Source organism: Pan troglodytes, chromosome 13 (assembly GCF_028858775.2).
Source record: "Pan troglodytes isolate AG18354 chromosome 13, NHGRI_mPanTro3-v2.0_pri, whole genome shotgun sequence".
Taxonomy (NCBI): Eukaryota; Metazoa; Chordata; class Mammalia; order Primates; family Hominidae; genus Pan; species Pan troglodytes.
The window spans coordinates 115,385,816-115,413,503 of NC_072411.2; the positions used below are offsets into that span (position 1 = coordinate 115,385,816).

At 36.8% G+C, this 27,688-nt stretch overlaps 1 protein-coding gene and 1 long non-coding RNA gene across 51 annotated transcripts in view; both read right to left on the reverse strand.

Annotated features, from left to right (window-relative positions):
- Positions 1-7,868, reverse strand: part of IKZF2 (IKAROS family zinc finger 2) — a 152,985-nt gene extending 145,117 nt beyond the window's left edge. For 4 of the 50 annotated variants that reach the window (XM_063791650.1, XM_063791621.1, XM_063791636.1 and 1 more), the window contains exons 1-4: positions 5,797-5,934; positions 5,373-5,476; positions 3,826-3,874; positions 2,939-3,043 (exon numbers count right to left, since the gene is read on the reverse strand). In XM_063791650.1, coding sequence (XP_063647720.1) covers positions 2,939-3,043; positions 3,826-3,859 — 139 coding nt within the window. In that variant the 5' untranslated portion in view covers positions 3,860-3,874; positions 5,373-5,476; positions 5,797-5,934. Of the gene's footprint in view, positions 1-2,706; positions 3,044-3,825; positions 3,875-5,372; positions 5,724-5,796; positions 5,935-6,644; positions 7,038-7,347 lie in introns of those variants that run through there. The other 46 variants (XM_063791651.1, XM_063791622.1, XM_063791638.1 and 43 more) reach the window with 33 other exon arrangements.
- A 3,168-nt stretch (positions 7,869-11,036) lies between these two features.
- LOC112208351 (uncharacterized) lies at positions 11,037-22,926 on the reverse strand. Its single transcript, XR_002942768.1, has 4 exons — positions 22,609-22,926; positions 14,348-14,517; positions 12,264-12,354; positions 11,037-11,151 (listed from the first exon to the last, which is right to left on the reverse strand). It is a non-coding gene; the product is annotated as an uncharacterized LOC112208351 (long non-coding RNA).
- Positions 22,927-27,688: the final 4,762 nt, after the last annotated feature.

The following is a 27,688-nucleotide window of genomic DNA, read 5'->3' on the forward strand; positions in this document are numbered from 1 at the left end:
CAGAAGAAAAAGTTTAAAGTTCTCTAAGAAAATTCATTCAAAACCATAGGAAGTAGTCATTATAAAATGTTAGGATCACTAATACCTCTTACTTCTTCTTAAGTTTATCTTAGATGCTAAATTTTAAAACCAAAAACTGTCAGGCATTATAACATTTTTAGTTCTCTCCCTCCCAAGTCACCAGTGCTCTATTCTAGCACTGTCAAATAATGATAGCTGCCGTCATTATTTTTATACAATAGCTGGCAGCAAGTTGCACAGAAACCCTTCATCTTAGAAGAGTTACCAAATAGCTTAAACAAATGCTGGGACCTTACAGTAGTACTGACCACCTTCCTAAAGCCAAAATAAGTGAGCTCTCATGCCTTATTGATACTTTTCTGGCCAGAATGTTAGCTGTTTTATTTAAAAAAAAAAAATTTTTACTTATTTTATTTTTTTTAACCGTTTAAAAATAACTTTTTTCCTCCTTACACATATATTCCCATCCTCTCCTTCCTGCTACTAGAAACTGTCTTAAAGGTTTTCACATTTACTTTTAGCTTTAACACTTTCAATCAAAATTGCAATTCTGTTTTTGGAAGCAGGCACCCTCCAGGAAGTATATTTGAAGATATTAAAAAATGCAGAAAATAAATAAGTTCTTTTCATTTAACAAAGTCAACAATGCATGTAAAGGGATTTAGGAAAACCGGTGATCTCAGACACAAGTGATTTGACAGGCCAGATGCACACAAAAATTATTCCAAGTCACAGAAAAACATCAGAGTGACCAATTCTAGGTCTCTTGTTCTAATTAATAGACGAGAGTTCCTCTCTATCACTATTTGCTTTGGCAATCTAAAATGCTGATATTCTCCTAGATCTAACAGAGAGGAAAAATGGGTATCTTCTCCATCTAACACCTAAGTGGGTAACCTAGATACTGTAAATAGAGGCTACATAAAGGATGCAAGAGACAGCTCTGAAGTGAGAGCCAAAATATTTAACCTGCAACTCTTTGGAAAAGAACCTGAAAACACATGCATCTTAGCCAAAACCTGTACTAACATGGAATTGCCACAGGCTAGTAAGTTAAAAAACTCTCTACCAAACATAAGTTTACTGTTGTTGGGTGAGAAAAGCTCAAATGTCAAAAGCACAGTTCTTATTTGTTCAAATTGATCATGCCTACACTCTGCACTGTTTATTTAAAAAGATGAGTGAATTGCCTTTCTGAAGCAAGTACTTGCAAAACCAGAATCAAATTCAGAAATAAAGCAGCCAATTAACCACTTGACAAGCATTTTCCTGTGGTTGTGTCTAGGGGATGACAGTGAAGTCTCTGATTAACAGTTACTCCCTACTCTATATATGCAATGTTTCTAAAGCCAATAGCTAACTAATAGAAACTACATATTATCTCTTTTTACTCTTTAGGAAATTGTGTGAGTTATCTGAGAAATAAAAACATTACACCAAATAACTAGTATATTGAAATGTAAAAATTATATTGCCTAAATTGTAGTCACAGTATATTTTTTATCAAATCAACTAGCAAAAAACATGAATGCAAAAGATTCATTATGAGATTAGTATGATAATTCAGTATACATTCACTTGCTAACTTTACTAGTTTTTTCTTTCTAATTGATACGGGAATTGTAAGGACTGCTTCTAGAATTAAATTTTCTTAGGAAGTGCTCATTACTTAAAAGAACTACAACTTTTAAATAAATAAAGCAAATTCAAACTCAATCATAATTTCAAGTCAATAGCTAAAATTACTTAAAGTTAATAAATTGCAAAATGTATTCAATAGTATTCTATATAAATTGCTTATAATTCAGTAGTATTTACTAATTACTAAGCTTGTAGTTTTATAATAACTTACAGTTTCGAGAGCTGTTAGAAGTAAAAGGAAAAAGTTGCTCTCTCTGGATAGTCAGAATACATTTACGAATATGCTTATAATTAAGTACATGTTTCACTTTTCTTAGTTATTAAATCTTCGGGGGGGGGGGGGAAAGGAAAGAAAATGCCTTTCCTTCACATATTGCCAAAACAGAAAACTTGTAAATTTAATTATATTTACATGTAAGTCCAATGTCCTTTCTATAACATGTAAGAATAAAATATAAATCGAAAGTATAAAGAAAACAAGATTTCAAATTACTTTTGAGTAAGAGTAATAAAGCACTTGCACTTGATAACTAAACTGATAAAATATTATAATTAAGAAAAAAGCAACCATATTCTTAATAAAGTATTTTGTCTTCTGTCACTGACAGCATGTAAGTTGCATCTTATTACATAAAAACAATGTATATTACATCAGTAAATGACCCTTTATCAAAAACAGTAGCCAAAACTGTCTTTTCCTACAAATTCAAAACATCTTTCCAAATTTTATCAGTTCTTCTCTGGACAAAAGCCTTTCAACTTTGCTACAGAAATGGATATAAATGAGTTCTATAAATTTTCAATTACACTTCACTTCCAATGCTTTGGAGAAGAAACTTTCACATTTTTTAAAAGCAAGTAACACTGTAATTTTATCACTGACGGTTTAGCTTTCTACCAAGGCAACATAAAATTATTTCATTTTTTAACTGTGAAGAGTCCTTTGGAAGTGACGTTTCCACATTTTTTACCCAACAACAACAAAAAATCCAGACATAAACCTGGCAAGTCAAACAATAACCAGCAAACTCTAACCTTTCTTACCTGATACAGGTAAGCACCAGCTCCCAAATGCCACCTTGGGATAGTTCAGACTAGTAAGCAGGCTCATGTTTTATAATACTAGAATGAACAGGAATAAATCTGTGTTGTTCTTTCTTTAGCAAAATCTATAACAGTAGCTATACCACAATGTGAGAGGACCCCACAGACCTAACAAATTAAAGTCTGTTGCTGGAGAGATAAAAAAAAAAAAAATCATAAAATGAAGACTTACTGCTTGTCATGTGACTTGGTGAGGCATGCTGTCCATTGGGTGTGCTTGAGGTGAGGTCAATTGCCATATTGGAGTGCTCCCTTTCGGGTGAAAGCTCATTGTCACCTGCTTTCACAAAATATAATCTTTTGGTTTCTATTCATTGTCACATAAGATGTAATTACTAACTTTGCTTTATACACGCAATGGCATGCATAGCCTTCAAACTGTAAGGTAATACATTTTTCCCTTAGAAACTACAAGGAAATATCATTTAGAAATATACAGTTGAATGAAATGATGAGAAGCCATAATCAACCCACAATAAAAAAATTAACAAAACTTTATTATCTCAATACATAAGTTGTTGATTTCTAAAGTATCTTTCAGTTGAAAGAAATAACTTTTCTTTTAATATCTAATTTAATTGTTAAGCACACAGAATTTATAATGAGCATTTTCCAAAATGCTGGCTATCAGAGAGAGGATGGAAAAGACAGGTAGCTAAAGAAATGTCAAGTTAGGAAAGCTAATTCTCTTTCACATAATATGTCTGAAAAATTAGGTTACAGAGAAGTAAACATTTAGTACACACCATATTAATAGACATATATGAAACCTGGCCTATTCTCAACTTACAACAAAGTAAATTATAAAAAGTAGGAAAGTGTTGAACTGCTAGCTACTATTGATTTAAGTACACTACTTAACTTGGTATGTTTCTATATTTCCTTCTTATTTCACTTCAGTGCTGTCATTTTCTCAAACGCATTCAAAGGTGAAATTGTGAACAGAGAGAAAAAAGAGTACAGAATTCTCAATAAAGTTTCATAATCCAGGAATTAAAACACAGGTAATACAAAGGCAACTTTATTACCAATAACAAATCAATGAAAACTAATACTTACACGTTATATAGCCATCAATAGCCTCTGTTTCCATAGTCAAAGTGCAATGCTGCAAAACAAAATATTATACCCTTAATACAATGATTCCTTTCAGTATCTGCCATTAAATTCTTAACTTATTTGAAGCTCCAAGCAGTTAGTCCATGTTGCTGCTGCCACCTGTGCCCAGAAACATACACAGTGTACTGTATGTGCTCATTTGCAAGTCACTGAACTCTTTCTGCAAATGATCTGATTCCTGCTGGAGATAGGATAGGAAAGATAAGTGTGCTGTGAGATGGGCTAGAGCAAAAAGGGAATGACTCTCTTAATCAAAATTTATTGGGTTTAAGAAAAAATAGGGGGTATAGCTCAAATGTGTCAGCTTTAACTGGGATTTAAGTGTTTTACCATTCACTACTTCCCACAATCACACTGCAGTTTGAGGACTTCCCCAGTATACAGATAGCTCTATTCACAATTGTTGCAAGTTGGTTCATCATGTTCTAATAGGGAGGGGGAGGACAAACAAACATAAGAAAACAAAACAAAACAAAAAACTTAGTGCCCAACGGTGTCTTGAAGATTTCTACAGCAGTTGGCCAACTCCCTGACTTGTATTGACATTTTAGCCTACCCCAAGTTCTGTGTAAGCACCTGTTCAATGTAACCTTAATTTCCTGCCAGACCATGCTTGGATACAAATGCCAAGCCTACTTAATACAGTCTGATTTTGAAAATTTCATGAACTTTGGTTGTGCTAGAGAGAATCATTTAAAAAAAAAAAAAACTTTGGGCAATTATTCTCATGCACAAATGCCACAAAACAGAATATAATTCTCAGAAACAAAAGTAAACTGTATGAGATGACACCCCCTAGCTTTGATTCACATAATGAAAAGATCGATAATCTAACTGTATTCTGTGGGGAAAAAAGTTTAAGAATTGACAAGTCCTGAGAAGATTTTTACTTTTTTTTCCCCCTTTGGCCTTGGTCCTTTTTGCCTTTAGTTTCAAAACTCTCACTGCACCAGCAGCTAAATTATTCACAATGAGCCATTTCTGTATTGATCGCCAAGTATATTTAGCCCTGGCTCCTGGAATTTCTCCATTACTTACTGGAAAACAGGCAGCTTCACTTCTTGTCTCCAAAACCACTTCCCTTCTCCCTCCCCTCCCCTTCTTCTTCACCACCACCCTCCCTTACCCCCCCCAAAAAAACTTTTATTTCTTTCTTTATGGAATAATCAGATCAAATTCCCAACTCAGTCACTACATAGCACTTAAATTTCAACCTGCTGTACTGTTATCACATTCTTTTAAATTATGATTACATAAGGCTTTAAAGAAAGAGATCCGTAAAGTTTAAAAGAGGAGCAGTTTCTTCGGATATTTTACAAATGAGCTTATCTCTTTAAAAATGTACTCATTTAACACACACATATCAAAAAGAAAGAAACGTCAGGGAGAAGCGAAAGAAGGCTGCCCCATCAATGAAATGGTTATTAACCCTCAGAGAAGGAAAGAAGGAAAAAGAAAAAGGAGAAAGAGAAACGAAATGTACATACAAAAGAAATTGTCCTTTGATTAAAAAAGATTCATCACCATTTCCAGCTCTGTCGGGAGATCTCAGCTTCTTCTAACCCCTCAAAGAGGAGGTGACAATGTCGGGCTGAAGATAAACGGAGGGAGAAAGAAAGAAGTTTTTTGTGTTTCCCCCTTCTCTCTTTCCCTCCCTTGCCCCCTCCAAGCCAAGCCCCCTGCAGAGTTCAAGGGGAGGAGGAAGGAAAAGCACTTTACAGGTGGGTCATTCCAAGCCCAAATCCAGCAAACAGATCGGCTGATAAACAAAACCAAGAAATGAGAGAGAAGGAACACCCCCCTCCTCCTCCTCCTCCTCCTCGTCCTCCTCCTCCTCCTCCTTCCACCCCTCCCCCTCGTCCCTTAGGGATGGTCTAGTAGGAAAAGTCACTCAGGAATGGCACCACGTACTTTCAGGAAAGGAAAAAAAAAGAGAGAGAGAGAGGTCAGTCAGTGCTATAGCAATGCGATTAACAAGAGAAAAAACTTGATCCACCGGTTCCTTAAGAATCGACCAAAAGCTAAGACAAGAAAACTGAAAGAAAAGGAGGAGGGGGGGGGCGGGTAGAGGGGAGGGACAGTCAGGCAGAACCCAGCTAGGAACCTAGGCCAACTTCACAGGACTGTTTTTGGCCCTTGGCAAAAAAGAAAAAAATAAATAAATCTTAATTCCATCTCTTTCGCCCATACTAGAACCTGTCAAAGTGATTTAACTGCTGCCTGTTTACATGTGTCATACCAGGGTTTTTGGTTTTTTTTTTTTTTTAATTCCAACAGGATCTGGATATTACCTTCTATCTGGACAGCTTCAATTTATTCCAGCCTACCCAATCTTTCTTCTTGGAATTCAAGTTAAAACAAAGCAAAACAAGTCCAAATTCATGACAGCTATAGAGATGAGAACTGATTAATCGATTAACATCCCAGAAACAGATTACAAGGAGGGGACGATAAATTAAGGCAGAGGACATCATCTTCAACCCGATTCCCTGAGCGTCCTTTACAAAAATCATTACCCTAATCAGAACCACAATCCATCCCTCCCAGAGAAAAATACCTATATTATTATTATTATTACTGGTTAACAGCAACAAGTCATTTGATCACATCACAGTGCAAAACGAGATGCTATATAATTACACTTAACTTTGAAAACACTCCCCCCTTTGCAAATCATACACATATTTATATATAATCTATGAATCAGAAGACAAAACAAGAGCTGTTCTTCACCACGCAGAAGCCAAGCGGAGATTTACCTCAGCAGTGCATGCAGTAAAATAATCCCATCACCCTTTTGTTTGTGTTTACTGTTAATGTGTCCTCTGTCTTTCTTTCTTTCCTGTGCCTAACGTGTGTTTGTGCACTGCAGTTGGTGGTGGAAACTAAGGCAGTGGATCTGTAGCTAAGGGTAATCCTGTTTTTACTTCCTCCATCTTCAGCGAGGAGCAGGGTTAGCCCGGGACAGCTGGTCAAACCCCGAGAAACCGATCCGGTGAAGCCCGAGCACATCTCCCCCGCCGGCCGGGCTCGCGCAGACGCCCGCGGGCGGAGGGCGGGCTGGCGGCGGCTGCGGCGGCGGCGGCGGGCGGCGGGCAGCGGAGCCCCGGGCGCGGGCGGGCGGACGTGCGTGCGCGCGCGTGCGTGTGTGCGGGGCCCGAGCGCCTGTGCGTGTGTGTATGAGAGCGCGTGTGCGCGCGCGCGCGGGCTGGCGGGCGCGTGTGCGCGTGTCTGCGCGCTCAGCCGCTCGGCGCGCTCGGCAATCGATTACAGGACAAGTGCTGCCCCGGAGGCTCCGCGACGCGCGCACTCCCTCGCGCCCACCCGCGCGCCCGGCCGCGTCGCCCCCAGCCCGTTGGTACCCGGACTGCGGACCCCGCCCCCGACGGGGGCCAGGTAACCCGCTTCCGAGTGTGCCACGGCGACCCCCATCTCCCCTCCCCGTGTCATAATAAATCTCACGTTTTCTGCCGGCTGGAGGCTTGGAGCGGTGAGGTGACGTTCATTTCGGCCGCGTGAAGTTTTCTTTCAAACTGGGATTGGTGGGGAGGCCGGGGGAAGGGAGCGGGGCGGCGATCTTGGCGCCCTGCGCGGAGTCTGGGAGCCGCGTCCCGGCCGAGTCGGGGAGTGCGCGTGGAGCCTCCCACCTACTAGTCTCCGCCGGCAACTCTGCGGCCCCATTTCGAAAAGCGCACCGCATTGACCGGGACATGAAGCGGGATAAGAGGGGTCCTGGGGAATAGACTGAGAAAGACATTCATGTCTGAGATGAAGCTCAACTATTACTATTTTGAAAGTGCTTTAACAGTGCAAGTTTAAAATTAAAGTGTTGACTTGCTTTTTCTCCCCCGGGGCATGTGCCACGTCCTCCAAAGTCAAAGGAACGGATGAGAGTACAAAAAGTTGCTACCCTTGAAGTGTTACCTATCACTATCAATCACAGCTTGTTTATTTGGAAAGAACTTAAGTGAACCGTCAAGAGAAAAACAAATGCATATTCTTTCTACAAATAGTAGCATTTGGTATCTTTCCTGACCACATTTGCGAAAAGAGGGAATAGAGACTTCTATAATTAAAGGGAAAAGGAAAATGAAAGGAGCTGAAAATAGTGAACTGTGTAGTCTGGGTGGCTGAAATTTGAAAACACATGAAATTATCAGGACTGCCAAACGGTGTTTCTGAGAAACCATATCACAGATTGTGAAGAAAATCAATGCTAGAAGAGTCGGAACAGGCACCGTACTCTTACTCCTTTGAAGAATCCCAGAAATAGTTGTTGAGGTTTTTTTTTCTGCTGAGAAAAAAAGATATATTGGAAATTAAGTCATCAACAGTACCTTAAGCACCACTCTGTAGGTAATTTTGGATAGTGTCTTTTCTTTACATTTTGATATAGGGAAGGAATTAATTCACATCGACACAAACGAAGTAATAGATACCATATAACTTGTGTGATACTGTAGCTTTTATAATGAATTACTTCTTGAAAGTTTTTTTCCTATACAATGTATTGTTAAACAATTGTAACGATAGTCTCTTTTTGTTTAACTATAGAAAATGGTAGATAGTGTGGTACAGCAAACAAGATTAACAAATTTTCGTTGGAGAGAAATTATTTGGGCTCAGGCTTGCAATAACATTATGATGATTTTAAGAAAAATTGCAGTTCCTATGAGTTATATATTGATACGGCAGATTTTTAAACACTTAGTTGCTAAAATTAGTTTTCCTAAAGTCGTATTTGGGAAAGTCTGAGTAGAGAACCAGTAAGTCACTCTAATCATCCCAACAGAGAGCAAATATTTTAGTCTTAAATTACCTCAAAAAATCTGTATGTTGTTTATAATATGTAAATGCCCAATATGTAAAGGATAACATAAGTTCTCGAAATTGTCATAAGTCCTTCCTAAAAACTGAACCTAAGTGTTTAGGTATCTGTACTGTTATAGAGATCCTTGAAAATATGAAATAAAGATAATCGAAATTAAGATGAAATGTCTGATAGTTTACACAATGTAATTATTTGGTAGAAGAGGATCCATTGTGAAATCTTAAAGATACATCCTCACAGTTACCAAGTTGATGTAGTCCTTGCCCCTGGTTTATTGAAGCTTAATTTAGCTTCCTTGAAGCCGGTCCTTTTCAAGAGTTAACTTTCATTGGCTCCCTAGTCACCAGAGGCACACTTTCTCCCTCTAGTGGCTAAGGCTTCAGACACTACATTCTGTCACCCTGCCTCCCCCTGAATGGATCCCAGATTTTAGAATAACAAAGATCTCATGACCACCTGGGAGAATTGGACCATCTTGGCAAATGTTTCCCTCTTTTTAACATCCTACATTCCTTTCTTATTTGCAGGTTATGGTGTATCTAACTCATCCAGAGAAATCAAGATTATGTTTTCATACCAAGCTTGGGGGTATTATTTCATGCCTGTGGAGTCTATAGTCCTAAGATTCACAATGCAATCCACTCATGGGAAAGAACCCTTGCATAAACTGTAATTCACTTTGTTCAGAATTTCTCTGGGTAGTTTTGTTTGTTTGTTTGTTCGTTTTGGTTTTGTTTTTGTTGAGACAGAGTCTCACTCTGTCACCCAGGCTGGAGTGCAGTGGCGCCATCGCGGCTCACTACAATCTCTGCTTCCTGGGTTCATGCGATTCTCCTGCCTCAGCCTTCTGAGTAGCTGGGATCACAGGCGCCCACCACCACACCTGGCTAATTTTTGTATTTTTTAGTAGAGACAGGGTTTCACCATGCTGGCCAGGGTGGTTTCGAACTCCTGACCTCAGGTGATCTCCCAAAGTGCTGGGTCTCCCAAAGTGCTGGGATTACAGGCGTGAGCAATTGCGCCTGGCCTCTCTGGGTAGTATTTTGATAGTTAGAGGGTGCATTTATTTCTGTCCTTTGCCAGAAGACATAGACTGTACACATTTTTTTTAAGGTACGTATATAACTATACTGTACATTAAAATATACCACTAGGGAAGTGGAGTACCATGTTCTTTGGCCACTGTATCCAGTTTGGAGAGTTAAGTTTTTACTTTAGGGAAGAAGTCGCAGGGTGGGGAGGAAACAGACCCCTCAACCCTTACCATTTTTCACGTAGCTGGTTCTTTCTCATCCTTTCTGTCCCATCCTACCCAAACATTTTCCTGCACCAACTTCTATTGTAGCACCTTGAATATTTCCTTCATAACATTGTTTTCTCAGAAGTAGAATAGTATTTGGTACAAGTTGGTACTCAATAAACATTTATTAAATGAATGAATATGGAGGAAATTATATACTCAGCTAGCTTTCATGTATTAAACTCTATTTTCAAAGGACAAAAAGGGTCCCATTTCCAAGATACATGCTGATTTCATAAAGAATTTGGTCAGATCTTGGCTCATAAGTCATATTACAAATATCTTTAACAGGTCAGCTCTGGCTTACAAGCCACACAAAGGATCTGAACCTCTTGGTAGATAACAGTTATATTTACAAAATGTATATAAAATAAAATGTTATATAAATTAAAAATAAAATTATATATAAATATATATTTTTAACATTTATATATTAATTTTGCAAATATAAATATGAAAAGTGGCTAACATTGTATATAAAATGCAATTTGGGATAAAATGCATTTATGTAATGCCTCTGTTTCAAAAATGAATTATTTCCTGTTACTACCTGACAATTCATGAACCAGGGTGACTATCAAGAAATGCAGCAGGTTTAATTTTGTAATCACTAAGTGTGATCAGCAAAAGAAAAATTTTACAAGGCAATATAGCTAAAAGGTACATTATGGAGTATTGGTTTTGTTTTCTTTAGGTAGTTTGTTTTATCTATTTTAGATTTAAAAGCCCTAAGTACCCTTTAAAGGAATTTGGGTAAAATCCCCTTTTGTTTGCTCAAGGAATTAATTGTACGTTTTTAAGTTTTGGGGGTCTTTTTAGCAGAAGGTGGGAGGGGACAATTTGGAAAATTATAATTCTTTCCTAAAATCGAAGAAATTTTTGGAAATGAATTCTATTTTTTTATTTAAATGGCTTTATTGTGCTAGATATATAATCAACCAGAATAGGTACCCTAAAATAACTTGAATCCCTGAAAAAGTTAAGAATAACAGGCACACATAAGCACAATGTTTTAAAACCGATAACTTGTTTTATTTTTGTCAGGTGATGTTGTTCTTGTCTTTGAAGTAGTGTTCTCTTTTTAAGCGGGATATGGAACAATGGTCTCACTTACTCCTGTTGACCTAGATTGGCACTATGAAGAAGCAAGAAAGCCAAAAATGGAACTACCTTTTCAAAGAAAATATTCTAAGATACCAAATCCAGTTCATAAGTAAAGCATATAAATACTGTCAAACTTTACTTCCCTGAGTGCACTGTTAGTCTGGGGTCTATTCAGCTGGCATATAAGTCCCACATGCTGAGGGTCTTCTAATTCCATCTACCTTGAACAATAGTTTCTTTTAACAGTCTTAAGAGTGTCACTTTGCAATTAGAGATAAGGCTCTTATGCAAATACTCATGTCCCTAAAAAAGGTAACATTATGACTTAAATTCACACGTTGATAGAATACTATCAGATTTCTTCCAGAGAGAGTGTTTTGATGTAGAGCAGGTGATAAGCTACTCTATCCCAAATGAGAATGATAAATTACGGGCGTTAAACCAGTGGGGTGAGGACCAGAGAGGTTCCTGAAAAAAATGAAAGCACACATTTTTAAAGATGTCATTAAAATCCACCATAATTGCTTTTAAAATGCAGATTTGTTCAGCATTTGATAAAATGAGTTCCATTAATGCAAAAACAAGGGAATTTTGAACTGGGTCAAGTGGTGATGCTCAAAGTCAACTCTGAAAAGGATTGAGAAGACCATTCTTCTAAGAAACCCTAAAATTTTAGAGCACAAAAAGTACAGGGAAGTTATTGGAATCCTCAATAAAGTGTTAATTCAAGAAATGAAAAAGATATGATTCAACTTTGTAAAGAAATAACTTACCAAAAGAGGGTAACAAAGGAGAAGACTCCTGGCGAGCATTAATTTAGATACAGGACAAAAAAAACCACTCTTATTATTTGGAATATTTTTCAGCAGCTACATGCAAGAGATTAAAAAGAAACTTATTTTGCTGGGGACCAGCAGGAAAACCAAACATAATCATTTGACTTTGGAATTGGGAGGTGAAAATAGGACAGATTAACCTAAAGATCTGTGATATCAAAGGTTGGATTCTGCAAGAGAGATCCATACTCTAAAGCAGAGTGATGACAGGTTGCATCTCAAGGGAAACATTTGGTGGTTAAACCAGTGCCAATAGCAGTATGATACTGTCTTTTTAATCCTGTGAAAAGCTTGTGGAAGTACATACCCAGTGTTTGTGAGAAGCTTCAACTCTTTATAAACCAAAATTCTTTCACAGTAAAGCAAAGTCTAATCACTTGCTTAACAATCCTGTTAAGCTGGAAAAAAAAAAATAGAGGAACACATTACCAACAGATAGTAAAGGAAATAATCCAGAGAATTCACCTTCCCCATTTTTATAGCCAGATGGTTACAACCTAGGGAATTGAGAACCATATAGGGATAGAACTGGGGAGCCATTTTCTGTTTTATAACTCTGAAAGAGGGCGTGAGCTATGGAAAAGGGAATTAAATCAAAGAAAGGTCATTTACAAGTAGTAAAGTCAAATGTCATCTCCCCCAATTTTCATGACTGTGGTTTAGAAAAAGGTTAGCTTAATATAGAACTTAGGGTGGCATTCTGAACTGTCGTAAGACATGATAAAGGAGAGAGTAACACCATCAGTGTATCTCCCCCAGCAGCTGTGCCAAAGCTTCACAAAAGTATTTAAAACCTGACGTCATGGTGAGGTACTAGACACCTGGGAAAGTCCCACTCAGTAGACTAAGAATATCACTCTAAGTCCTGTAAACTATATTGCAGAAATGGCCACATTGGAAGACTGTACTTTTGAAGTGTACTATTATTGAGAAATAAATCCATATGAAGAATCTATAGCATTTTAAATTGATGATAAAACTGATTTCAATGAAGTTAGAGTATCAGTGGGACTAGGAAAGTCACATATATCATTTTTATAATTATATCCATTTATTTTGTGCCAGATACCATGGTAAGCATGTTACATGCATTATCTCATTTAACACCCACTGTCATTTTAAGAGAGGTAATACTACCCCATTTTTCACATGAAGAAAGCTTGGAGACAGTATTAACTTGTCCCTGGTCCCACAGTTTCAGAGCTAGACAGTGTCAAACACATATTTTAAGTTCTAGAAAGCCCATATTCATAACCATCATACTATAGTCTCTCTAAATTGCCAATTATTTTCATCAATCATACAGACGTCTTACTGTAGTTAAATCCAGCCTTATGAGTAATACACAGTCCACTGTTGTATCTCTTGAAAGCATACTGAATGTCCAGGGTGTTTTAAGAAGGTTAATTGAATGTGGTATCAACATAGAACTTTTTACCAAACCCAGTACTTATCTATGTGTGAAACATTACCTATTTGGCATTTAGTATGTTAATATCAGATGTTTATTAATATCTAGAGCTCTTCTCAATAAGTGGATGACATGAGAGAATCACTGAGAGTGAATTGAAAGAAAGTCACCCTATGAAGAGTTGAGTAACAATCAATGGTGACACAGAGATCCAGATAAGAACATAACTTTAAAGTCTGGGTCACCAAGCATATTTGCACATTTTATTTCAAAGGGGACCATTTCAGATTTATTACTCCCAGAAACAGATGGATCATACAGCTCCCTTTTGTAGACATACTTCACCTACATGTGTAAATAATGAATGCATGGCTTTCTGTGATAAACACTGTAATTGTAAATGGTTACGGCATTCTTAAACGATATTTCTCAGGAAACAGATTTTTTTTCCAGTGGAGAACAGCTCTCAGTTTATAGTAAAAGTCAAGTTGAACATTTTGCTAGGGTTTATACATGAAGCTTGTGAAATTAGAATGTTTCTCTTGTTTTTAATTTACAAATACAGTGAATACTGGAGTAGAGAAACATAACTATATTATTTTAATTAGGGTTTCCTATCCCATGCGTGTAGAAGTTACATATTTGCTCTCTCATTACAGGTTATTTTTTCTAAAAACAAAAAGAAATAATGCTTTTATTTGATAACAAAGACACTATTTATTTGAAAAGCCAATCAGTGATTTTAGGGGAGCTCTGCTTAAGGGTATTTTGAATAACCTAACCCAGAAGAGCTTCCTAAAACATCAGGTAGTAGCCAACAAATAAAATGAATATGGTATCTGGTATGTTCAAAATATATTGTTTAACATTTTCCCATATTTATCTTAGATGAATGTTTGGCATCAGACTGGTTGAATATTTAAAAAGGAAGGAATGATGTTCCTTCACAACGTAATATGGAAGACAGAGGAGTACCCTACCCCCAAGTCTTTGGAAATATTGCCTTCAGAGGTCATTCTTGATGTGAGGGGGACACTGCAGGCTGTCAGGCCTGGTACCATTAGGCAGTCTATCATACACAAAACTCTTTGATCAGTTCTAAGCCCAACATTAGCAACTTTCTGATATTTTCACTCTCCATGTGATTTTCCTATGTGAAGGGAATATACATGATCATTATATTTTTATTTAAAAACAAATGATATTTCTGGGTTTTTTCCACCTATTTCTTATGAGTTTAGAAATGCATGGTTTTCCTTTCTAAGAACAGTACAGTACTGCATCTGTAAACTTGAGTTGAAGGCTAATAGCCAGTCTCTTGAAAGTGGAGCTCACTAAGGTCATGCCATTCAGCACTGTCCCTGTCACCTGGCCAGACTTCTCTCCTGACCCTCGAGAATATGGCCACCATCCTTCTACCTGCTTTAGAATGTCAGTGGATTCATAAGCAAGACAGCCTTCTTAAGTTGATTCATGAGGGACAGCAGTATTTTTGAAACAGCCTGTCTCAATGGAGCCCCGCAGAGATCTGAGAGGAAACCCAAAAGATCTAAGAATGAGAAAAGGAGAGATTAACACCATCAAATTCTGCCTGTAATAATGACAGCAGAGTTGTTGAGAAAAGAATAAGTGAGGGAATGGAGGCTGTCAGTATAGATGGTAATTTCAAGTTTTGCTATAAAAGGAGAGGTAGAAGCTAGTAGCTACAGGAAGATGTGGGATTGAGGGAAGTTTCTTGTTTGTTTTCTTTTGTCTTTTAAGTAAGACCGTGACATATCTCAGTGCTAATGAGAAAATTGGTAAAGTGGGGTCCCTGAGGGAATAGGAAAGAAAAGAATCTATTGCGCAACTGGCAGGAGTAGCTTCAGCTAGAAGAGGACATACCTCATGTGCTTAGGATAAGTAAGAAAGGAAGGTTGAAGATGTAAGTAATTTTGCGCGTTGTCATGGTGGGAAGTTTAGGAAAGGTATGAAGAAGGTATCAATGTTATTTATTAAGGTTGAAAAGCCACTGGATTGAAAATGTAAGAAGAGTGAATAAATTTGAAATAGTTGCTTTTATAAAAATAGAGAGAGGCTAACTGAAAAAAAATGTAGAAAAATAGGCAAGCTGAATAGAGGACCCAGTTGAGGCTGGTGACCACAAATAAACCATCAATAAGCTCAATGCTATAACTGTAACTGGGCTCACAGCCCAGATAGAATCTTGAAAAGAATGAACCACAGGATTGATCCAGTGTAAAAAATTCCACTGGCTGTGGAGCTGGAAGACATTGAATCAAAGAAGTTGAGCTTGACTTAAAGAAATGAATTGGAGTAATGGATCATCAAGTAAGCTATACAAAACAGAGAGGGTACTGACAGATAGAAGTAGAGGGGTACAGAGACCTCAATTGGGTCCCAGTGAGGTTAAATAATTTGCATAAGAGGGAATAGTGAGAGATAGGAAGGTATAGAAGATTGTGAACAGAAATTTCTGATGGAGAACAAGGTGCCAGAATCCAGAATGGAGGTTGGGTAGTCATGGCCTCTAGGGGGTGGAATATCAGAAACATGAAAGGATAATCGGGAGATGTAGCTCTTGGGGAAGAGACGGAAATACTGAACTAGGTGCAAAAGTCTATGAAGAATGAATCCCTGGAAAACTGATAAATAAAAGCGAGGAGGAAGAATTGTGAGGTGGTAGCTGGAAAGCATGAGCATCAGAGGAACCGGGATTTTACATGAAAGTGTGTATGTTCTGAAAATGTCTTTGGACTACATAGGGGATGCTGACTCCTTAGTCTAAACTTGAGCAAGGTGAATCAATAGAAAATGAAAAGCCTTCACTTGAGAGGACTATGGGTAAGTTGACCATATGAGCTGGTTTGCCAAGAACTGTCTCAGTTTACACCTGTGGTCCTGGCATCATTATTAATAGTACCCCCTTTTATTCTTAAGGGTCTTGGTTTCTGTGTGACATTACATATTCATCCTAGATGAGAAGGAGTAATGACCTCAAAGAAGACCTTTTTCATTTAGGCAATGTTGTTTTTATGTTTGTTGTTGTTGTTTTTGAGACACAGTCTCACTTTGCCATCCAGAGTGGAGTGCAGTGGCGCAATCTCGGCTCACTGCAACCTCCGCCTCCAGGGTTCAAGCGATTCTCCTGTCTTAGCCTCCTGAGTAACTGGGAGTACAGGCATGTAATCCCAGCTAATTTTTGTAATTTTTGTGGAGACAGGGTTTCACCATGTTGGCCAGGCTGGTCTTGAACTCCTGACCTCAAGTGATCCACCTTCCTCGGCCTCCCAAAGTTCTGGGATTACAGACATGAGCCACCGCACCCAGCCTAGGCAATGTTTTTTTTTAAAGAGGTAGGAGGCTATAGATGGATTTACCTGTTTGTTTTTGTTTTGTTTTTTTTCTTAAAAGAGGAGTTCCAGGGGCCATAATGAAAAAGCTTTGAGAGCATATTGAGCAGTGAGATATTGATTCAGGAGAAAGGAGGTTCTAAGCAGTGTTGTAATTGAAAGTGCAGAAGAAAGGAGTTAACCTCAGCTTTAGCTCCCATCTTCCATTTCAATCTTTGTGTCAACTTTCTCATTCTTTCCATCTGGAGTCAAGTGGACAATCAAGCCTTCATAGGTGAAATATGCCTACTAATATTTATATCTTTGCATTGTTGCAAGTGATTGCAGCAGTTATTGTACTGCAAACTGACAGATACAGGTAAGAAAACTTTATAAACGTTTACCAGAGTCCAAGTTCCTCCAGATCACTGCCATACAATGACTCCTAATTGAGATGATAACCTCCTACTATTTGCTTTCTTTTGCACTTATGTTTTGAGTGTTCTTTATTCTGAGCTTTGGCAGATTCAGCTCTGTCTCTGCCAACTCCATTACTTGCTTCAAAATCAGGGTAAAAAAACAAGGCAGCTTAAGGCCTCTGGATCATACGAAGACTGGTTTATTCATCGAAGTCACTAGATTTTGCCAAGCATTGTACACTGAGAGCTGATGACGAAAGGATTAGAGTACTCAAGTCAGATGCCAATGCCAAAAAGGAAGCAGAAATTAACCACCCTTGCTAAAAGCAAAATATTCTTATGTCTCTAGTCACAACCATAGGCTAAAATGCACCTTCAAAGAGCAGTATAACATGTAACCAAATTGTAATTGAAGATTCCTTTTTTAAAACGAAATGATCCCAACTCACTGAACACAGAAAGCTTCATTACGACATCATCACAGGAGACCTTTAAGTCAATGAGGTCATTTGTATTTTAGTCTGCAAATAATATATCACTGTAATGCAATGAAGGCATAAAGCTTATTGATGTACTTTATGGAAATGTAGGTAAAGCCATTTCTCTGAGTTAGGGGTATTCTTCAATGACTGTGACAAATAAAATGGGGGATTTTTATTCACTTTCTAAAAAATATTCTTTCCAGTTTACAAATAGACTGTCCACAGGAATTCTTAAAGTAGTAAGCTAGCAGCATGAATTCAAAATGTGAATCATTTGTTTAAAAATCTGCACACATTTTTTTAGAATTACCTCATAATCAGCCTCACTGCTTAAAACCATGGTTCAAACTTGTTTTTTGTACCTAAATGATCCACATGTTAAATATATTCCTATTTAATTCCATCTTTCATTGACAGAAAAAATTCTAAGCTGGACTCACCCCCCACTAGCTTCCCACTATGTTCTGCAGGAATATCAGAGTATTGGAAATGTTATAGCAGTTTGAAAACTATCCCCCTAGAACAGTATTTTTCAAATGCCTGGTTATAACCCATTAGCAGGCTGTGTGTATTTAGTCAGTCATAACCAGCATCTAAAAAAAAAACAGAATAGAATACAGTACGTTTATCACACACAACAAAGATAAATAAAAGGTAACTTTTTGTATCAGAGGTATATCTATCTATCTATCTATTGGCTCACCATGTAAAAGCTATTTTTACTCCCTATGGATTACATGGTCAAAAGAAGACTGAAAGCTACTGGCCAAGAGAATGGATAAACAAATTGAAGTGTATAATTTCATTGAAATATTTCACAGCAACTAAATACTACAACAAATACATATATATACACACATACATATATATGTACTACATAAATCAATACATATATAAATACATAAATACCACCACAAAAAATCCCTAAAATATTATACAGGGTAAGATAAGTGAATTGTTAAAGGATTCTTATATAAATTGTTAATTCTTGGAAACATAGAAAACAATATGTATTGTTTTTGTACATATGTATATGTAGTAAAAGTATTATAAAACATAAAGACACCACTTTTGGAATAGCAGTAACCTCCAGGGTGAGAGAGAGGAGGATGAGATGCATCTGCAACGTTTGATTTCTTAATAAACACAATTCTAGAAGACAGGAGACCTTTATTCTAATTCTGACTGCCATTACCTGACTGTTTTACTCTGATTGGGTGACTTCATTGCTCTTGTCCTTGTTTCTTCCTATGTGAAATGAAGGGATAATACCAGAGAATGATCAAAGAGTCAGGCTGGAAGGAGAAGTGGATCTGTGTAATGAAAATATTTACTCATCTAATATTTAACTCATAGAATTTAAATGATTACTCAAAGTTAACCAGCTAGCTAATGGTAGAACTCAGGCTAGATAGAGAGAAGTCATCTGGAATCATAGTGTTTCATTCTCTACCCTGTAATTATGCCTTTGATGAAAGATAAAAGGACATGGCATCATTTTATGTAGGATGGTAAAATCAAGAGATTACCATTATCCTCATCTTACTATATGAAGTGGGCATTGTGACCTATGCTACTGAAGGAGAGAATGAATATTTTGAAAAGGCCAAATATAATCGAATGTGTATATGTTTTCCCTGTTAAATTTTAAAAGCAGTGAAGATCACTGTCAAGTGAACCTTTAGTTTAGCTATGTTTTATCTTAAATAATTGATAGTAGCCTCTAGTCCTTTGATTTATAAATGGGAAAACATGAAATAGTTATTTTCAAGACTGATTTGTGGCTACTTTTGAAGCTGGTTGATTGATTTATCCACCAGTACTTCCTACAAGAATTCGAATTCATGGTAAATTCAGAAAATAATAAGAGAAACTAAGATGCAAAGGGGAAAGAAAAATATCAAGAAATCTTGGTTATGAAAAAGCCACAATTGAACACAAAACTTACTTCTGCAAACATAGTAATCAGATAAAAGAGGAAACACAGTGTTGGTTACATAGCTCATATTGTCTGGGAAGCCTGTGAAATCATCAGCCCAGATTAAAAAAAAAAAAAAAATTCCAGGTCAGTACTCCAAGAGGAATTTGACCCAGGGGATACTGGCAAAAGTACCATTGGCTATATAATTATTAAGATCTTTCAATCCAGAGGCCTGCTGTCAAATCCAGGCTCCTATGATTTACTCTGTTACTTAACAGTTGGACAAGTTTCTTAATAGTCTCAGTTTTCTCATCTGTTAATAGTAGATGAAAATAATAAAACTTACCTAAGTTTTGTTTTTAATATGGTTTACATGAGTTAATATTTATAGTTGATCAAATCAAGGCTTAGAGAAATGCCTCATTCATGGCTAAGGGTTTTATTTGCATTTCTTTGATAAGCAAATGAATATTCTAAATAGCAGTTTTACAAAGAACATTCTTAAATTAGTGTGATTGAAATTATTACAGTTAATTATTGCAGTGACATAAAAGCTGATCATTGTTTTGTAACTTAATTTTCTTTTCTTTTCTGTTTTTTTTTTTTAAGAGAGTCAGGATAGCTCTCTGTTGCCCAGGCTGGGGTACAGTGTTGTGACTATATAGTTCACTGCAGCCTCGAACTCCTGGGCTTGAGCAATAATCCCACCTCAGCCTCCCGAGTAACTGGGACTACAGATGTGCACCACCACATCTGACTAATTTCTAAAAAAAACTCTTTTAGAGATGGGGGTCTCTCTATGTTGCTCAGGCTTGTACCTTAACTTTATATTGATTTCCTTCCCAATATTTAAAAACCTTTTCCCAAATGTCTGATGTCATTTTTTTAAACGAACAAATCAAACTAATGAAAAACATATTTTCTTCCACATCAGAGTACCGATTTCTTATGCTTGCTCTTCAAAATGTAGTACCCCAAATAACATATATCAGATTCAAATTTTTCTATCCAGACCTTGGTCAACTCTAAATTAGAGCATTTGTATAATGTAAGTGCCTAGAAAAACCTCACATAGCAACAATCAGCTGAACTAACCTATGCTTACATAGGGAGTGCAAAGTTTAGGACAACCTGCCAACTAAGTTTTCTCCTCCAAGGACTAAAAATTGCCTAGTTTTTGTTTGTTTGCCCTCATTGGGAGTCTTTAAAATGAAAAATTTTTGCTTAAGCATTTTTAAATGAAATCAGATCAAATATAGACAAAAACCTATGTATGTGGAAAGACAACATAGTCTGTTACACTTTATTTATATACAGCTTTAATTCTGTTAAATTGCTACACCACATTTTTATTTTTGCCCCTGAACTATGCTGATACCATATGTTATAAATGAATGCTTTGTGATTCCCTTTAGGTTAACTTATTTAGCACCTACTATCTACATCAATAATGTTATCATTTATCTCAATAAAATATATTTTTTCTTGTATGTGTATCTTATCTACACTGCTATGTTAGAGCAATTTTAGAGAAAGACTCAGTCAACTGTTTTTATAGTGCTCTTATTTCTTAATACAGTGCTTTAAACAGATTTGGTACTATCTTTGTAATAAAAATTATCATAGAGATAAAACCCTTCATCAATAAAGTGTTATAAAATATTCCACTGCTGTCTAATCATTCATTCATTAAAAAGCACTTTCAATGCAGTTTCCTTTCTCTTTTTCTAAATTCAAATACCGACGTTCTTTTTAAATTTAGGCCTTTGCACTTTGTCTAAATTGACCAAGCTATTATGGTCTTCTGTAGTTCTTAAACAAACATCTCTTTGGTGTCTCTTAAATCTTTTCAGTGTTTATAAAAAGGCTGTCAAGTGTTTTTAGCCTCTTTTCAGAATTTATATTATCATAGTCTTTCAGTTCCTAATATACAACTCAAACACTGGTGTTCATTTAGAGTACTATCTTCATACTATGTACTTTAAAAAAAGTGAGCTTATGTCTTAAAATAGTATATGACTTCAATATGATAGCAGAACTAAAACTAGGATTAAAGTCCAGCATTCAGAAACACCTGTTAACTTATTCTCAATTTCTTTTAACTCAGGCTACAGAACATAGTGAACTTTTACTTTTTTCTTGTTTATTTTTACTTGTTTTTCTATCATATAATTCTCATAATATTTTTTATTTCTAAATAAAAAATTAATTTTGACAGTAAATTGAATGTAAAATTGGACATACATACACTTAACAGTAATGCAGAATTGTAGCACAATGTATCTTAGTCTTAATGTTTAATGTTTTCATGTAAAAGGTTATTTGGTGGTAGATTTCTTTAGGAGCAGGATCTTAGGAGCCATCAAAATAGTTAACTTATCTCATTTTCACTCAGTTCAAATCTCTCATTTAGTTATAGCAGAACTTAAAATTCTTATTTGCAAATCCATGTTGCAAACTGGATGGAAGTTTATTTTTCATTGCAGGGAGTGAGAACTTTATTATAAGTCATTCATTTTTGTCATTTAAACTTTGATTAATTCTAAGAATAGTTGAAGTTACTGTGAGAAATATTTGAGAATCTAAAGAATTAATTTAGGAGAGTGTCAATGACCAAGAAGGCATATAAGATTAAATTCAATGTGATGTAATGAAAACATTGTAATATATTTTGACACAACCCATTCATTTGATATATTGTTTATCATATCTATGTATTTCAGGAGGTCATAGTCATAAACTGTGAATATCCTTTTTTAAAATCTCTAATAATTGAGGTGAAATTAATTGTGATATGAAATAATAAAATTATTTAAAAAATTAGTGTAGCTTGCAGATTATTAATTGTTATGGAACTTTTTGATGCGTTACTAAAAGTTGATATGTCACCACCCGTCTCCATGGACACAGTAATGTGTGTTTTAGAGAAATCATCCAGTATATCTTGTACTAAGAGCCAAAAGATATTTTCAATAGAATTAATAAATTATTGCTTAGATTTCTTTTTAACAAAGCAATTTTTTATCAAGACTTATCTGGCTAAGTACAATAACAACAATAGGAAGAAATCAGAATCTCTCTCATTACCTGCTTCTGTAATTGTGCATGCATAAAGTATGCCTGAAGGCTTTGGAAAGAGAGATTCTGCAAACTGAATACTAATTTTGTGAATACTGTAATTTCATGTCTGCCATCCATGTTCAAGCTGGTTGTGGCTTGAGGAGCAGCTGAGGCTTTATGGAAAACTTTGTAAAACATTCTATTTAGAAGCAATTCTTGTTCTTTGCATTATGTGCTCTGGGTATTTTTCTTCCTTTGTGTTTTATTTTGAGCGCATTTGTATGAAAACAAGATCTTTGTTTCTTACAAGCACATCTGCTCTTGCTGCTTATAGATTAGGAGAAGTCATCATCCTCTGTGACATCATAATCATTTCCATGGCAACCAGTTTGGCTTACTTTCTTTGAAAATGTAATAAAAAGTTACAGAACATTAGCAGCAGCAAAGTGTTTATCTCAAAACAGATACATAATAACTTCTTAGTGATCTGCACCCACTGTGTGGCCCATTCATTACAAGGCACCAAAGCTTTAGCCTATTGTGTTTAATTCCCTTAAAGTTCATGTGACTGTCAATTCCTGTTATCCACAATTTAGAGAAAAAATAGAATGCTTGAGGAAACGAATTTTGAAGTGACCAATTTTATTGTACCTTAATGCCCTGTCACATGGCTTTGCTTAGTTCACTAAGGGAAAAAAAAATATGTGAGACCTTGGTGTTTTATGTCCTACTGTAAATAATTATATCGATTTGAATAACATCTGGAAAAATCTTGAAGCACTTTACTTGAAATGATTTTATGAACAGGCACTACATTCACTCAACCACTTTAGTAGTGTCACTAGTGTGATGAAATGTGGCTATGAAAGACCTCAGAACATAATCATTTGGATAGCCAGACAGCCAAGGCTGGTAAAAAGCACCGGAACTAGGAATAGACTTTGTAGCATGTTCTACTACATCAATATTTGTTAAAATTATGAATTTTTAGACACAATAGTCAAGCAATCCATAAAGAAGTATTTATTGAGTACTTGTATTGGGGGTCATGTGTGAAATAACAGTAGTATAGACACAATATCTGACCTCCTAAGCCTTTCTTTGAGATTGATGTCTAATTATTCCTGTCACTATTTTTTTCCAGCACTACCAAAATATTTTTAATTAAATCCTTATTCCTTTAAATTGTTTCATTTTATTTTTAAAAGTGTACATGTTTGATATGAACCACAATTAGTTCAGGAGAGTTGGTTAACTGGGCCTAAGTAAGCTCTTTTGTGTTGAATACTAAGAACAATTGGAGATATAGAACTCAGAGGCAGATGTTGACTGGGTTTACTTGCATTCAGAATGGCAGCAATTGGATATGTGATCTTGGACCTGAGTATGAAGCCAATATCGGTGATAGAGGTAACAAACACACAGAATTGTGAGTCTCAAGAAAGGTCAGAAATGAGAGGATCAGCATGAGAAACAAGGACAAACCATCCAAATCAAGGGAAGAAAGCCCAGGTGATCTATCTAAGGAGAGGTGGGACAGGTGTTTTGCAATGGTCAAAATGGCAGGCAAATGAAAGAGATCTAAGCAGTGGGGTGTTCAGTGTTGGAAAGTCCAGTTGCAGGAATCAGGGCCCCAGTCAAGGAAAATTGAGCTCAGAAATAGAGTATCCATTCACCGTGGTACCAAGGGACAAGACAGGAATCAATTGACAACAGTCTAAAGTAGTAAACGTCCCAATGAGTGAGCATAGCATGTGCATATATTCATATACAGGTGTCCCTCAGTATCCTAGTATTCTAGGACCTCCCCAGGAATACCAAAATTCATCGATGGTCAAGTCCCTGATATAGAATGTTGTAGTAATTGAATGTAACTTGTGCATATCATCCCAGATACATTAAATTATCTCTACATTACTAAAAAAAATCTAATACAATGTAAATTCTATGTAAATAATTGTTTAAGGAATAATGACAAGAACAAAAGTGTCTGTACATGTTCATTATAGACACAACCATTCTACTTTTTTGGAATATTTTCAATCTATGTTTGGTTGAACGCACAGATGCAGAACCCACAGATATGGAACCCATAAATATGGAGGGCCAGATTTTTTTAAAATTTATTTGGTCATTCAGTGATAAACACTCTATTAGACACAGGGATTGAATAAAACCGACAAAGTTAACCTTATGAAACACATTAAACTGGGTTAAACATAAAATGAATAATTAATTCAGCAAATGCATGTACAATCACAATGTGTATTATGTGTCATGGATAAAATATGACATGAAAAGGAATAAAGCAATGGGGTAGAGGATGCTATGGAGGATGCTAAGGCCACTTGGAGAATAGAACATTGGTTAAAAAAAATTCTTTACCTCACCCTCCACCCACAGCTCTGTGGCCCACCAAATTTAAAACTACAGCTACTTAACACATATATCCAGGGTTAGCCCCATTCCCAGGTTTTGTTATCAACCAGTGACACCCCCTGCACCCAGTGATTCTCACCACCAAAATCTCCTTTACACTCCTGAATTACCTCATATGTCTGTCCAGTTTCCAAGATTAGCTGACATCCTTAATCTGATTTGCCTTGTTGCCAGTTAAGCCCTCAGTGATAAGTTCCTGAGTTGCAAATCACGTATTAGGAGGGTGGGGGTTTCTTCTAGTAAGGAGAGAACTAGTATTTGTTACAAATAAGCCCCTAAATCTCTTAATATATTGCCCAAAGCTTTTAGAGAGATTCAGGACCTTTCTAAACTGTTGATCAATCGTCTCTTCGGAAGATTTGAATCCTCCCCTGGCCCCTCTGCATAAACTTGTCAGACAAAGGAGGGAAGGGAGCAGAGAATCATAGGGGGAGTTTCTAGGGGTCCAGCACGGAACTGCCGTGCATCAGTCAAATGGCATACCTAACAGTAAGAGAAGGGTCAGGGGGGCTGGCAAATAGGTGTGTGTGCTCTGAAGGAAAAAAAGAAATAGGTTTTGGTGAGTCAAAAGTCTTAATCTTTTTATTCACCTAAAACATCCGTTTTACTCTTTTGTCCACACAAAGAATTTACTTATCCTCAACCCAAGTGAAATCATCAGGTGGGCCTACTTAGGTGGGTCCTTGGAATTGGTTTAATGCTCTGTTATCAATGTCTTGAAATTACTAATAATTTTATCTTTTTTTTTTTTTTTGAGATGGAGTCTCGTTCTGTCACCCAGGATGGAGTGCAGTGGCACGGATCTCAGCTCACTGCAACCTCCACCTCCCAGGTTCCAAATTTCTCCTGCCTATGCTTCTGAATAGCTGGGACTACAGGTGCTTGCCACCATGCCTGGCTAATTTTTGTAATTTTAGTAGAGACGGGGTTTCACCATATTGGTCAGGCTAATCACGAACTCCTGACCTCAGGTGATCCACTTGCCTCGGCCTCCCAAAGTGCCAGGATTACAGGTGGGAGCCACCGTGCCTGGCCAATAATTTTATCTTTAAGCTTGTGGGGTTTTTCGTTTGTTTGTTTTTTGTTTTTCGTTTTTTTTTTTAAATCAAATCTGATGGGATAACGGAGTATGCATATGAGAAAAGATATCTGTAATAAGTATGTCCGCTGTTCCTTTCTGTCCCATTCATATATTAGCATTTTTAATGTCCCATGAGCACAGAATTCCAGTAGACCTATGATGCTAGGGAGTTTAGCAAATGAAAACCACGGTCGCTCACGCCTGTCATCCCAGCACTTTGGGAGGTGGAGATAGGAGGATCATTTGAGCTCAGGAGTTTGAGACCAGTTTGGGTAACATGGTGAAACCCCATCTCTGCAAAAAAAAAAAATTCAAAAATTAGCCAGGGGTGGTGGTGTGCGCCTGTAGTCCCAGCTACTTGGGAGGCTGAGGTGGGAGGATTGCTTGAACCAGGAAGGTGGCGGTTGCAGTGAGCCGTGATCATGCCACTGCCCTGTCTCAAAAAAAAAAAAAAAAAAAAAAAAAGGAGTACAAGGTAACCATGTGACTTCTACGACTGAGTGAGCAGGGCACTGACAGCTTCGAGAAACCAAGTTTTTCCATTGGGACGAAAACATGCTTCAGACACAAAAAGAAGGCAGTAGCATTCTAAGAAGCACAAAAGTCCAAAGAATCTTTTGCTATATTTCCCTGTATTTGCCAACCATTTACACTAAAATGATGTCATGGAAAGAAAAGGAATGATAGAGCAATCATAGTTCCTTCTCCTTTTATTCCTGCCTTAGGAAGGAATAACGTAAGCCAAAGGTAGAGAGCATTGCTAGACTATGCACACATTGTGAAGCAAAATGAAAATAGCCAAATTAGTTGTGTGCAGCATCTCCACTGTTCCGGGAAAAACGAAATGTGTAGGCATATATAAGCTCAAGAAATACAAATTGTATAAGTTCAGTAATTCTACATTCAAGTTAGTGCTATTGTGTTTGTATTTAAAACTGGCATTGCACAAGATAAAGATGAACATTAAAATTAGATTTTCCCTTATTTAGAATGGCAATAAGTAACAAATATAAAACAGCATTACCACTCAAAACATACAACAGAAGATAAGAGAAAGTTTTATATTTTAGTACTTTTAATGGCACATTTTCTTTGCTTCTTTGAACTAGAGTTCTTACATTTTCAATTTGAACTGCAAATTATTTAGCCAGACCTCAATTGGGTGATCTATGTTGTCTCCCTGGCATAACTGTAATAAAAGCTTCCATTCAGAAAAAGGAAGAATAGGATACACAGAGCAGTCAATGACCCAGAGAAATTATTAAATCCTTCTGTGTAGGCACTGCAACTACCCAAAATGTGAGGTAGTTTCTTGTCTGTTCATGATTCTTCTTTCCATGGCTCTTGGCTACTGTCTCTCAGCTTCTTTCTTAACCATTACTGCCCTCCATGGCAATATCTGAAATAATTGTTGGTGAATATTATCTTCTTGGGGCTTGCACAGCTTTCATATCTCTCTTCCTTCCCATGGGTTATTTTTAAGGCCTTTTTAGCCTAACACATGATTTCTTTGGCACTACAATTTCTTCAAAAATTTCTTAGTAAGCTCCTAATCTATTTGCTTCCAGTTAATTCCATGCGCCAAGG